Source organism: Mixophyes fleayi, chromosome 2 (assembly GCF_038048845.1).
Source record: "Mixophyes fleayi isolate aMixFle1 chromosome 2, aMixFle1.hap1, whole genome shotgun sequence".
Taxonomy (NCBI): domain Eukaryota; kingdom Metazoa; phylum Chordata; class Amphibia; order Anura; family Limnodynastidae; genus Mixophyes; species Mixophyes fleayi.
Genome location: NC_134403.1, coordinates 251501909 through 251514321, shown reverse-complemented (window position 1 = coordinate 251514321; position 12413 = coordinate 251501909). Strand labels below are relative to the sequence as shown.

Sequence of the window (12413 nt, the reverse complement as noted above, 5' to 3'; positions counted from 1 at the left end):
TTGGCTAGGGGGGGGGGGATTAATGAATTGGGTGGTGGGGGGAGGTGATAAAATAGGTTGTGGGGGACATTATCTCTGTATTGTGTAGCAGTGACATGGATGTTTTCTGTGGTCTCAGCGGTCACGAGAATGTTAAATACTAGACAGACGGGGATGATAGATGGTAGTATATGATTAGAAATAATTTTTATATATTTTATTGTCTATATATGCCTGTACTAGGGGTTTGTTTTATTTCGTCACAATGGAGTTTTGTGCATGTACCATTCAAGGTTTGTCAACAATTTGCATTTAAATAAAATTTTTGCACATTTTCAATTCAGGACCCCAAGTGTGTGTGGTTTTTTTTTAAGCGATCGATTGGAAGCGATGATGGACAGCATGTCTGAAGTCTTGCAATATATATTTGATTGGTTTAAGAGCAACACTCCGAGATCGTGCTGTTGAAAGAAACTTAGCCCTCAGTGTCAGCATAACGTAGCAGTGCTTTGTATATAATGTGTACCATTAATGTTAGTATAAATCATGTGGCTTAAAAGCACCCTGCCATACTTTATAGTGGGAATGGTGTAAAAATGTTGCTGTGCAGTGTTTCATTTGTGAGTTACACCTTCATATAGAGGTAAAATGTTCCACTCTAGCTTTAGTCAGACCACCCATTAGGTTTGAAATAGTAATTTGTAAAATTCTTTGCAGGCAAGGATAGGTTTGGTTTTTTTTAAGCCATGGCTTCTTCCTTTAGACACTGTCATGAAGGCCCTTTATGTTGCATGTCTTAGAAATTGTTGACCCATATATATTATTTTCCATGGCAGTCACTGAATTTTGTAGTTTAATGTCACAGTTGCCCTGTAGCCTCTTTGAAATGCACTCTTCTTCTCTGGCAACAGAGCCGAGGAGGGTATGACCTAATTTAGAATGTGTGGCTGTAGTTTTAAACGTCTGTACAATTGACTGCACTAAGCTCTGAGAAATGTTCAATGCCTTGGCCTGTAGCCATCCCCAGATTCGTAGCTCTCTAATAATCTCTGAGCTGGTTGGAATGCGCCATTTAAAAATATTTATTTTAGGAAAGTCTACCACTTTCTTTGGGCTTCATGATTAAGTGATCAAATTTTTTAGGAAGTGTATAGTGTCTGTGCAAAATTAAGCTAGTAATTACCGTATATACTAGAGTATAAGCCGAGTTTTTCAGCACATTTTTTGTGCTGAAAAAGCCCCCCTCGGCTTATACTCGAGTGATGCTTGGGGTGAGGTAGCTGAGCGGCATCCCTAGTGGGGAGAGAAGGTGCCGTACTTAGTGCAAGGCAGGCTGCAGCAGAGCGGGCAAGGTGGGTGGTGCAGGAAAAGCTGAGCACTCACTCAGACGCTGCCCGGCATTAGACTGTGCATGCGCAGAAGTTCTCCCGGGTCCCGTTGCAGACTGCTGTGCCTGATAGTCTGCGTCTTGGGCTCCGGGTGGTGCCAGGAAAATGTCCACCTTTCACTGCAACTGCGGCTTCCAGATAGACCCAAAAGGTGAGTGCAGTGCCTGGGACACATCATCCTTTATTCCCCAGGCACGGAGCGCTTACTTATACGGGGGGAGGGGGGGGGGGGCTTAACAAACTTTATTCACTCACACTTTTATTTGGATTCATACTTTTTGCAATTGAATACAGATAAGGGACTGCAATGTATGGATTTACATTACCATTTACTCTAGAGATGGTTCTCTCTCAGTATAACTAAACTTAGGAAGACACTTTATAAAGGAATTACAGAACAATTCCTGTGTTCTCATAATAACGTCCCCTCTTTATGTATGATGTCCAGACACTATTAAGGGCAGAATTCTGTAAGCTGTCATGGAGGCATTTATCAGGTGTAGAGAACTTGTAGCACCTGTTGTACAAGTTTCAGCCTGTGGCAGCTGCTTATGGTCCAGAAGAACTGGAGAGCTGAAGGTTGCCCAAACCTGGAACATAGGCTACAGCTCATTGATTAGCAAATTGGCATAATAATGGTGTACCAGGTAGCCATTAGCCTAATGTGGTGCAATCTAGGTAAAGTTACACAGTATAAAAAAAAAATATAAAAAGTAATCAAAATGGAACTGTTAATTCTATTTTTATTTTTGAAATTTACCAGTAGCCGCTGCATTTCCCACCCTAGGCTTATACTCGAGTCAATACGTTTTCCCAGTTTTTTGAGGTAAAATTAGGTGCCTCGGCTTATATTCGGGTCGACTTATACTCGAGTATATACGGTATATTAATTCATCAATTGTGCAAGTTCTTTTAGCGATTAATAATTCAGTTTTTTCAATTTTAGTAATTTGTGGAAACGTTTTGTAATATTAACTTTGATTTAATAGATAGTCAGTGCTTGGTGAACCAGTGCCAAAAAAACAGACTTCAACCTAACAAACCATAAATAATAGAAATAAATTCATGTTTTGGGACGGATTACTCTTTCCAGGTAGTGTGTATACATTTTGTATTAACTTAACTGATTAATCAATTAAAAAACACAACAAAAAAAAAAAACCACACATTTAAAAATTTACCATGTATTGAATTTGGTGCATAGCAGCAAACCTCCGCACTACTCCTTACCTTTTCTCCATCCTCCTCATCACTATTGCTTACTTCTTCCTCTAGATGGAACCAGTCAAAATCAAATTCGGGGCCAAAAATTCCATCTCCTGCTTTTTCCAGCTGTGACCAATTAAAAATAAGACACTGTAAGGCGAGCCACATCCCAGGACATATTAAGGAATCAGCTTTGTGACAACTTACCAGCTCTTCACATTCTATATGCTTAAGACTCTGAGCCAACATCAAAGGGGTTAATCCTGCATGGTTAACTGCCAAGAGACAGGACACAACTGTTTTAACTGGAGTGGTTAAGGGTACATCAATACTGATGCCTATATATTATTAGTATGCGAGATGTGCATTAACAGAAGCCAGCATATTAACAGGTATTCCTTAGTCGCCCCTCTTTTTTATGGCCTACAATCCCACCAGCACTATAATTACACTAATAACCAAGCCATCACCAGTTCTGAGCGTAAAATCACAACAGAGGTTCAGAGGTGGTACAAGTCATTAGCTACCCACCACTAGGGCTATACCTGATCACCCACAAATCCCTCAGCTCTCCAATTATAGTTACTGACCGATCACACCTATAAATATATACTTTATAAGATAGATATATACACTTATGTACTATATACCCATTGGAGCTATAGGCCAGCAGGTCTATAGCTCAATCTCCACCACTATATTTGCTTGAACTGGCTGGAGAACAATTCTTGAACTGTTCGATGAATCAATACCAAAATTGAGTCACCGGCACTTCAAAAGGTTTGATCGGTTGGCTTTTGTTTGAAAAACAGGTTCAAACATGTTTACGCCAGGTTGAATATGTTTGACCCAGTTTGAACATGTGCAAACCGGCTTGAACTCATTTGAGCTTAAATTGAAATTTTTAATTGATTTTAGTGAACGCAAAGTCTAAATCAGTACAAATTGGAAAAAATATGTAAAAAAATAAAAATAAAATAAAAAAAGTTTACAATTTTAAATATTGTGTTTCCAAATAGAGATATTTAAAAACACAAGTTTTAACGTGAATAGCAGACTTTAAAGCCCAGACAACAAGCAGCAAACCTTTTAGCTGAGCTGCAAGTTTCGTACTGCAAGAATGAGCAGTCTATAGATGATTGAACATGTTCTGGGCCTTCGAACCAATGAAGTTTGATTGAATTTTGAACTGGTTTCAAATTTTCGAGCATCTCTACCCACCACTAAATGATGGATCATCTATCCATCATTTGAACTCATCAGTTACACACCAAGATATATAGTAAATGGCACACCCACTATTAAAAGACTGTTCACCAAAACACCTGACCACTACAAGGACAGCATCTAAGACTAACTCTGTCCCCACTGAGCAAGAAATATAAACATCGTCCATTAATACACCAATTGTCTACCACCACTCTCATTATAGCAATGAGTCGTTAAGGAAAGTAAGGCAAAAAACAAAACAGGGAGTAAATGTTCTCTGGAACAAACCATGTTATAACACATGGGGTGCAAATTAGTTTATTATTTTGCACATAAGTTAAATACTGGCTGTTTTCATCTAGCACACAAATACTTAATAGCTGTAAGTTTACACTGAAATTTAAAGTTGATCTAGGACATGCCTTACACAAACTATAAATCTCCCCCTCCAATGCAACATGGTTTTGGCAAGGTGCAAAGTTACTCATTTTTATGCTTTGCTCTCCTTAATGACTCAGGTGCTATATGTCTATTGGGGTCTGTACTTACTGACTGTACCAAAAGGTGGCAGAAACACAGCTAAGCAAGATCTGGAACTCTTCAGATGGTACAATTGCTACACCTGTTCCCTGGATTGCCATCTATTTTTTGTACATTATATTTCTCTAGACTCATTACCACTACCACCCAGTAGTGTAATTTCTCTAGGTTCTTTCATCATTCCTACATACTGCATGTCCCTCCTTGTTCCGTAATATTTTGACTTGTTCTCTAATCTTTTATTGTTTATGTTTCCCACGGTTTATTTGCTTATATAGAGTTCCATTAAACACTTATTTTCACTTCTTTCCTGTTTTTGTTGCTGTGTGCGAATCTGTTTCGCTCAGTCCTGGGTTCTAATAGTGACGCTAACTGGTTTATTTTCCATAATACTTGACACATACTAGAACCATTTGTAGCAGTGCAGATTGCTCAGAGACAATATTTTCTTGTTAGTCCTTGCCCTATTTGCACGTTCTGTGATTCTGTATGACTTGTTCTGTCAACCCCAATCCATCCCTGGTTATTTTGTTTGTACATAATTTCCAGAGTGATTATTATGGCTTGTAATTATACTACACGTATACTTTTTATTTCCTCAATATTCTATCTGCTCCCTTTTTTATCACCTTAGAGAAACAAATGTTTTGAAACATATCTATAAGATTGCAAGAATCTTGCAATAAAGTATGGTCTATATGGCATTGGGCTGAGAAGTTGTCAAATATTATGAAAATCTTCATAAAAGGATCCCATAAAATTCCTCCGCTATTTGGGATGTGTTTGGGCTGGATGTTTACAGTAACAGTATAACTGAACCTTCTGCTACAGTGATTTATTCAGAGATTTCAATTTCTGCACAACAACTTAAGCCCTTATGAACTGCCCTGTTCACTAAACTTTCAGTTAAACATGCTTTCCAACACCTAAAGCCTGCAAGCAAAAGGCTTCTGGTACAACGTAAAGTCCTGTCTAATCTAAGCCTAATATTACAAGCTTATTATAGTCACTTAAACAGAAATATCCTAAGAATTTGTACCTAAAATTTCTTCACTAAATCATGAATTTTGACCTATTTCCTGTTTACCACAAAATTTCAGTTGTGAATGAAAAATAAAAAAAACAAAAAAAACTTTTCAAAGTTTCTCAAATCCTGTGAGTATCCAATCAGAATTTCTTTGCCAACAGATTTTACAATCTTACTAAAGTAAACCGTTTCCTTTATTCTTAGAAGTTGGAATGAGTTAAGAGATTAGTCTTTAGATCTCTTGGATTGCAATACTTATGTGAGAATTCCTCAGATTTTTGGGAATTGTTCAAGCTTGCTGTTCCAAACCCATTTTTTCAAGCCTACAGACTGATATACTTTCTGCAATTGCTTATGCTGTCTTTTTAACTTCTATGGCCTAGAATCTACTTCCACAGCCTAGTACATGCTGTCTGCTGGGTTTGCTACTTCAAGAGTCATGTGAGCGAGGTGGAACTTGTCCTTCTTTATCATTGAGTTTTGCTGAAATTTCACAAGAAACTGTTTATAATGCAGTGATTTCGAAGGTGTCCAGTTTTCAAATCAGCCCTGCCGCAAGGGTCCACTATTGCCAAACTTGCTGCAGGAGTGGTCTTGGTCAGTTTAACTCGTCTCAAAGATTGTGTGGTTGCCAGCCTGGCTAAGGACCCATCTACCAGTGGCCCAACATCTGCCGAGTCGCCCAGCTAGGCCATCTATGGCTCAGACCGTTCTGAACCAAATCCATAGATTTTGGAGCATTCAGAATTTGCTCCTAGGGAAAAAGTAAAGGTGCTTTTAGTCAGTAACAGAAGGTGGAAGCATCGGTGCAGCAATCAGCCCAGCTTTTATATTCCAAGATAGCCAAAAATACCAGCATCCAGCAGTGCTTGTGTGGGTGTAGGCCTCTTGATCTTAACTCCTGTCTAGCCTTGGAATTCTTTAATGCCCTGTTTGGATCCCAGCTCATATGTTCCCAATTGATTTCTGTCTGCTTTTCGACATTACTTTATTCTGTATTAATTACCTCTACCTCTCAGTACAGTTTGTTTCATGATTCTTTCCCATTACCGGTTACTTCTTGTTACATAATATTTGCCTTGTGTCTTTGTCTTATTACCTTGTTCTTATTTTATATTAGTCATTGTTTATTCACAAATTAATACTTCATTCCATTAAACAACTCTTAGCACAACGTAGGTTTACAGTTTTCTTTCACGGTCTGTATATCTGTTCTGCGCTCGTCATACATGAGTTCTAGTGGTTTCTCTTTTAGGTGGCACATCCATGGCTCTGATTACAGCACATCCCACATGCTCAATCGGCTTGAAATATGGGGAATTTGGAAGCCAAGTCAACACCTTGAACCACCTCCTCAAAACGTTCCTGAACAATTTTTGCAGTGTGGCAGGGCGCATTAACCTGCTGTAAGAAGCCACTGCCATCAAGGAATATCATTGCCATGGATTGGTATACTTGGTCTGCAAAAATGTTTAGGGAGGTAGTTCATGTCAAAGTAACATCCACGTGCATGCCAGGACCCATGGTTTCCCAGCAGAACATTGCCCAGAGCATCATATTGCCTCCTCTTGTTTGTCTTCTTCCCATAGTGAATCCTGGTGCCATCTCTTCCCCAGGTAAACGATGCACACACACCCAGCTGTCCACATGTTGTAAAAGAAAATGTGATTTACCAGACCAGGCCATCTTCTTCTATAGCTCCATGGTCCAGTTCTGGCGCTCGCGTGCCTATTGTAGGTGCTTGGAAAGCGGTCAGCATGGGCACTCTGACCAGTTTACCTTTCTATCATGGCCAGCATTAACTTTTTCAGCAATTTGTGTTACAGTAGTTCTTCTGTGGGTTTGGACCAGAAGGGCTAGTCTTCGCTCCCCACTCGCATTAATGATCGCCAGTTGTCCTTCCTAGGACCACTTTTGAGGAACACCCCACAAGACCTGTCATTTTGGAGATGCACTGACCCAGTCATCTAGCAATCACAATTTGGCCATTGTCATAGTCGCTCAGATCCTTACACTTGTCTGTTTTTCCTGCTTCCAACACATCAACTTCAAAAACAGACTGTTCACTTGCTTCCTAATATTTCCCACCCTTGACAAGTGCCATTGTACCAAGAAAATCAATATTATTCACTTCATTTATCAGTGGTTTTAATGTTGTGATTGATCTGTGTATATATAACTATAGCACATCTGAATGCTTTTGTTACATTGATAGAAATTGTCTAAAGCACTTGCCGATATCAAGTAAATCTCAACCCCTTGAATCTCATTTAAATATCTTGCACTTGCACAGGGAAAAGGCATCGACTTGGCTCTAAGAAAGGGGTCACAATTTTATTGCACTGCATTGTCACAAACTTATTTACACATGCACCTCTGCTTTCGCTAAACTCTGGTGGTGGGGGTGTTTAGACTAAGGATGAGCGGGCTCGGATTCCGCTAATCCGAGCCCACTCGAACAGTGCGGATCCGACGGGATCCGAGCACTGTTCGGGTACTTCCGGCCGCCAAATCAATCCAAAACGAGGCTATGACATCCAAGTCTCGCGTCGGATCTCGCGAGACTCGGATGTCATAAATACTCACCTTGCGGCCGCCATCTTCATTTCGCCTGACATCATGGAAGAGGGAGGGTGTATAGTGTAGTGGTGCTCTTTACTTGTGTCTAGTGGTGCATCAGTCCAGTGCTCTGTCCTTGCCGAGTCCAGTGGTGCATCAGTCCAGTGCTCTGTCCTTGCTGAGTCCAGTGGTGCATCAGTCCAGTGCTCTGTCCTTGCTGAGTATAGTGGTGCTTTTGTCCTGTGCTTAGTTCTGCTAAGTGCATAGTTATTTTAAATCTATTAAAAAATCTTCAAATAAATTAAACAAAAAAAAAAAAATTCTACAAAGATCCTTTTAAAAAAATATAAAAAAAAATTCAAAACCGTCAAAATAAAATTCTTGCAGTCCAGAAACATTAATACTGCAATCTATTAAAAATTGTTCACTGTTCCAGTAGTATTTAAAAAAATAGTACTGTAATACAACATGTGCTGCATATAATGGAGTACCAAAATTTGGAGGATAAAGTAGGGAAAGATCAAGACCCACTTCCTTCTAATGCTGAACCTGCTGCCACTAGTCATAACATAGACGATGAAATGCCATCAACGTCGTCTGCCAAGGGCGATGCCCAATCTTCAACACTTGTGGCTGCGAGGAAAAAGCTCAGTTTTCCTAAAAGCCCCACTGGCGGGGATGCCGAGAACATCTGGTCCGGACTAAAGGACCTGCCAACCATTGCAGACATGTCTACTGTCGCTATTCAAGCCTACACAGCCACCTACGATGGGCCACGCGTTTGTGCCGCCCATTTATGTCGCTTAGCTTAGACATCCAGCTACCTCGGTGCAACGTTTTGGACTAAAAACAATATTGTGAGGTGTGAGGTGTTCTGAATAGACTAGAAATTAGTGAAAATGATTGTTATTGAATGTTATTGAGGTTAATAATAGCGTAGGAGTGAAAAAAAAAAACCAAAAAATGGATTTTAGCACTTTTTATGCTTTTTTAAAAATAAATCAGAACCCAAAACCCTAAATCAGAACCAAAACCTTTCGTCAGGTGTTTTGGCAAAACAAATCAGAACCCAAAACACAAAACGTGGCCGGTGCACACCCCTAGTTTAGACCCACCACACCTTTGGCTGCTGCCTAACAGGCAAAATTGGTCCTCAAATCTAGGTATGTCAAGCGACTGTTTGCAGCCTTTTGCCATTTCTAGGACTTAAATTCAAAAGCCTGGATTAAATTCAAATTTTTAAGTGCAGTTACCAGTTGGACTGGCGGCTACATTTTCTGATTGATATATTTTCCAAAACAAAACAAACTGAATTACTTTAAATTACAAATGCAGTTATTAAAATCTACACTGACATTAAGAAGATAGTAAAAAGACTAGTTTACCCCCTTAAATAACTTGTGTAGCAAATACTCCAATGGGGGGTTGCTATGCTTGTAACAAATTCAGCATTTACTGGGTTATAACTACTCAAGATGGATAGTGGTTGTGTCACTTGCGGTCTTATTTTTTGTTTGTTTTTTTAAAAGGAGTTTCTCACTATCCTATGATCCTAAGGAAGCCAATGACTTTTACCTCTCAATATTGGGTACCATAATCACATGGCGTTTCCAATAGACTACATCTAATGACATTTAGTTAATGTTCCAAGCTGTTCTCAATGCAAACATTTGATGAGAACTTTGGAAACACAATGCTAGGGACACCTCAAAATTAACACTCTTTAGCTGAAAATGCTTATTGTACAATGTTAAGATACGTTCATTAAAAAAAACAGTATTAAAAAGTGAGAGATAGAGGCGAGAGTTTCATTAGAAAGTGTAAATGCTGTAGCTAGGCATTAGGAGAAAGTGAGAGACATGTGGTTACCAGTATTCACAGATGCCTTTGCTCTCAGGAGAAGCCGTATACAATCTGGTTTGTTATATTTGACAGCATAATGCAGAGCTGTTTGCCCATCTGCTGTAACTTTTTCTTGAGCTCCCCTGTGAAAACAGAGTCACCCATCCAGTAAAACACATATCTTAATTTATACATAAGTATCTCTGTCCATGTTCTACTCGGTCTCCTTGTGAAAAGGTACATACCCATTCTGGATGAGGAAATCGACCAATGGGAGGGTGTTTCTGTCACACAGACAGACAGCCAGGTGAAGGGGATACTCGTTGAGATACTTTGGAAAAAGGAAGTAAGAAATGTATCAGATGGAAGGGAGAGACACGTATTTGCATATGGAGCACTATCCTGGGCTTCTAATTAAAAAGGCAAATACCTGATTGTCATCGGGTGGAAGTGGATTGCACAGATCTGTTCCATTTGCCATGCTCTGTAGCAGCGCTATCAGGTCCTGCCTCTGAATAGCATCTCTGAGTCCATGCACAGCAATGTTCTTTTCTCTGTCCACAAAGTTGCGCTCCACATATTTGGCAGTGATATAATCCTTCCTGGCAGTCCTATTGACACAGTGATCCTTATAGAATTCATCCCCTTCCAAGAAAGAGACTGAGTACTTTTATATTAAATCACTGTAATGCATTCTTCCCAAAGGACCGCTTTATATCTGCTTATTTATGACTAATTTAATTAAACAAGGACAAAAATGTTCAATTAAACACCTAACATATTAATTATTTTATTTTTTAAACACATTACTTTTCAGTGTGCACCAATGTCAGTGAGGCCCAAACAGTTCCCCATTATTTTCTGCTTTTTTCTACTTGTTGCTCTCAAAATCTCTACAGTCCATTGCCAAGTTTTGTCTACCCTCCTGTTAAAATTAAATATGGTAACTTCTCAATTACTAACGGAACCCGACAGGGTTGTCCCATGTCCCCCATTATCTATTTGATGGCTATAGAACCCCTGGCACAAATAAGACTTGAGCAAAGGTGCACAGGACTAGAAGTGAGAGAGATATCCCATAAAGTGTGCTTATTCGCCGACGATGTACTCCTATTTGTGACTAACCCGGAGACCTCGCTGCCAGCGATACATGACCTGCTGTTTCACTTCGGTAGAGCTTCTCTTTATAAATTGAATACCTCAAAGACAGAAGTACTTCCCTATAAATGTCCCAAAGGCCAGATTGCAGGCCTTAAAAGACAAATGTATGTACTCTTAGAAAATTACTGGTCTTATCTTGAGATTCAAATAACTCCCCACTTAGATTCAATTATAGATCATAATTTTTCTCTACTGCACCAACTATTATTGAAGCTCATAGGGTTGTGGATGTGCTTCAAGGTCTCTTGGTTAGGCAGGATCTCAGCATTTAAAATGATGCTACTCCCTAAACTAATGTACCTATTCCGTATGCTTCCGTTCTGCCTTTCCCCGGGGTTATTAGTCAAATTGACCTCTCTGATGAAAACATATGTATGGAAGGCCAAACCCCCACGTATTGCTATGCAGCGCATGACTAGAGGGAAACGACAAGGGGGACTGACCCTTCCTCACTTGACAAAATATCATGAGGCTTGCATTCTGTCCCAAGTGCAAGATTGGTACCTTCCAAGGGGTGAGAAACCCTGGCTAGATCTGTAAATAGCGTGTAACTCAGAGTTCCCTTTGCCGGACCTTTTATGGGTACCTGGTCAATGGAGACCTCCTGCAGAGACTTTGCCGACCCTTACTAGAGACACCTTGACTGTGTGGGACCGTCTGTGCCGGGACACTGAGTGCTTGTACGCCCCACGACGGGTGTATCATTGCAGGGGGTCGCCAAAAAACATATTTAAATCTCTCTGGTTGGGTCAGTAGGGGTATTCAGACCCTAGGACGCTTGTTGGACTTGGGCGAGCTTTTCACCTCCTCACATCTTAGTGCCCTGTATTCACTGCCCAAAAGCGATTTCTATAAATATCTCCAAATTAGGCATCTATTAACCTCTCCGCCGTTGAGAAATCTGCTGATAGGACCTCCTCTGGCCAGATATTACTCCCCATTAACTAAAGGTAGTAGTAAAGCCAGCATTACCCTCTGGTATAATACCCAATTGTGCCTAAACACTGTACCTAAGTCTAAACCTCAGATCCAATGGGAAACAGACCTCCAGTTAGAATTGTCAGAAGAAGACTGGGAACATATCTTTGTTAACTCTTTCAAAATGTCTAATTGCCTTAACCATACGGAGATGTTGGTAAAACTATTGAATAGAACGTATGCCACCCCAGACAAACTCCATAAAATTTGGCTATCCGTATCCTTATTATGTTGGCGCAATTGTTCAGAACGTGGTGACATTCTTCATATATTTTGGTCATGTCCTGTGGTGCGTCCGTTATGGATCAAGGTTTTCCAATTGATAAACTCAGTCCTTGGTCAATCGATTTCCCCTACGCCAGAGTTAGCTCAATTACAACTCTATTCCCCTGCTCTCCCACGTTGGGATAGATATGTGACAGGCCAGGTGTTGATAGCAACCAGAGCAGCTATCGCTCAGGCATGGAAACAATCTTTCCCCCCACCACTGGCCAAAGTGATCTCTAAAATTAACTAACTTTGAA

General features: G+C 40.1%; 1 protein-coding gene across 2 annotated transcripts in view; it reads right to left on the bottom strand.

Moving 5' to 3' along the window:
* The window catches only part of LOC142138838 (arf-GAP with SH3 domain, ANK repeat and PH domain-containing protein 3-like), a 45706-nt gene that overhangs the window by 15144 nt on the left and 18149 nt on the right, over positions 1-12413 (bottom strand). For both annotated transcript variants that reach the window (XM_075195845.1, XM_075195844.1), the window contains exons 17-21: positions 10181-10361; positions 9996-10081; positions 9778-9893; positions 2781-2848; positions 2598-2699 (exon numbers count right to left, since the gene is read on the bottom strand). In XM_075195845.1, the coding sequence (XP_075051946.1) occupies positions 2598-2699; positions 2781-2848; positions 9778-9893; positions 9996-10081; positions 10181-10361 (553 nt within the window). The remainder of the gene's footprint in view (positions 1-2597; positions 2700-2780; positions 2849-9777; positions 9894-9995; positions 10082-10180; positions 10362-12413) is intronic.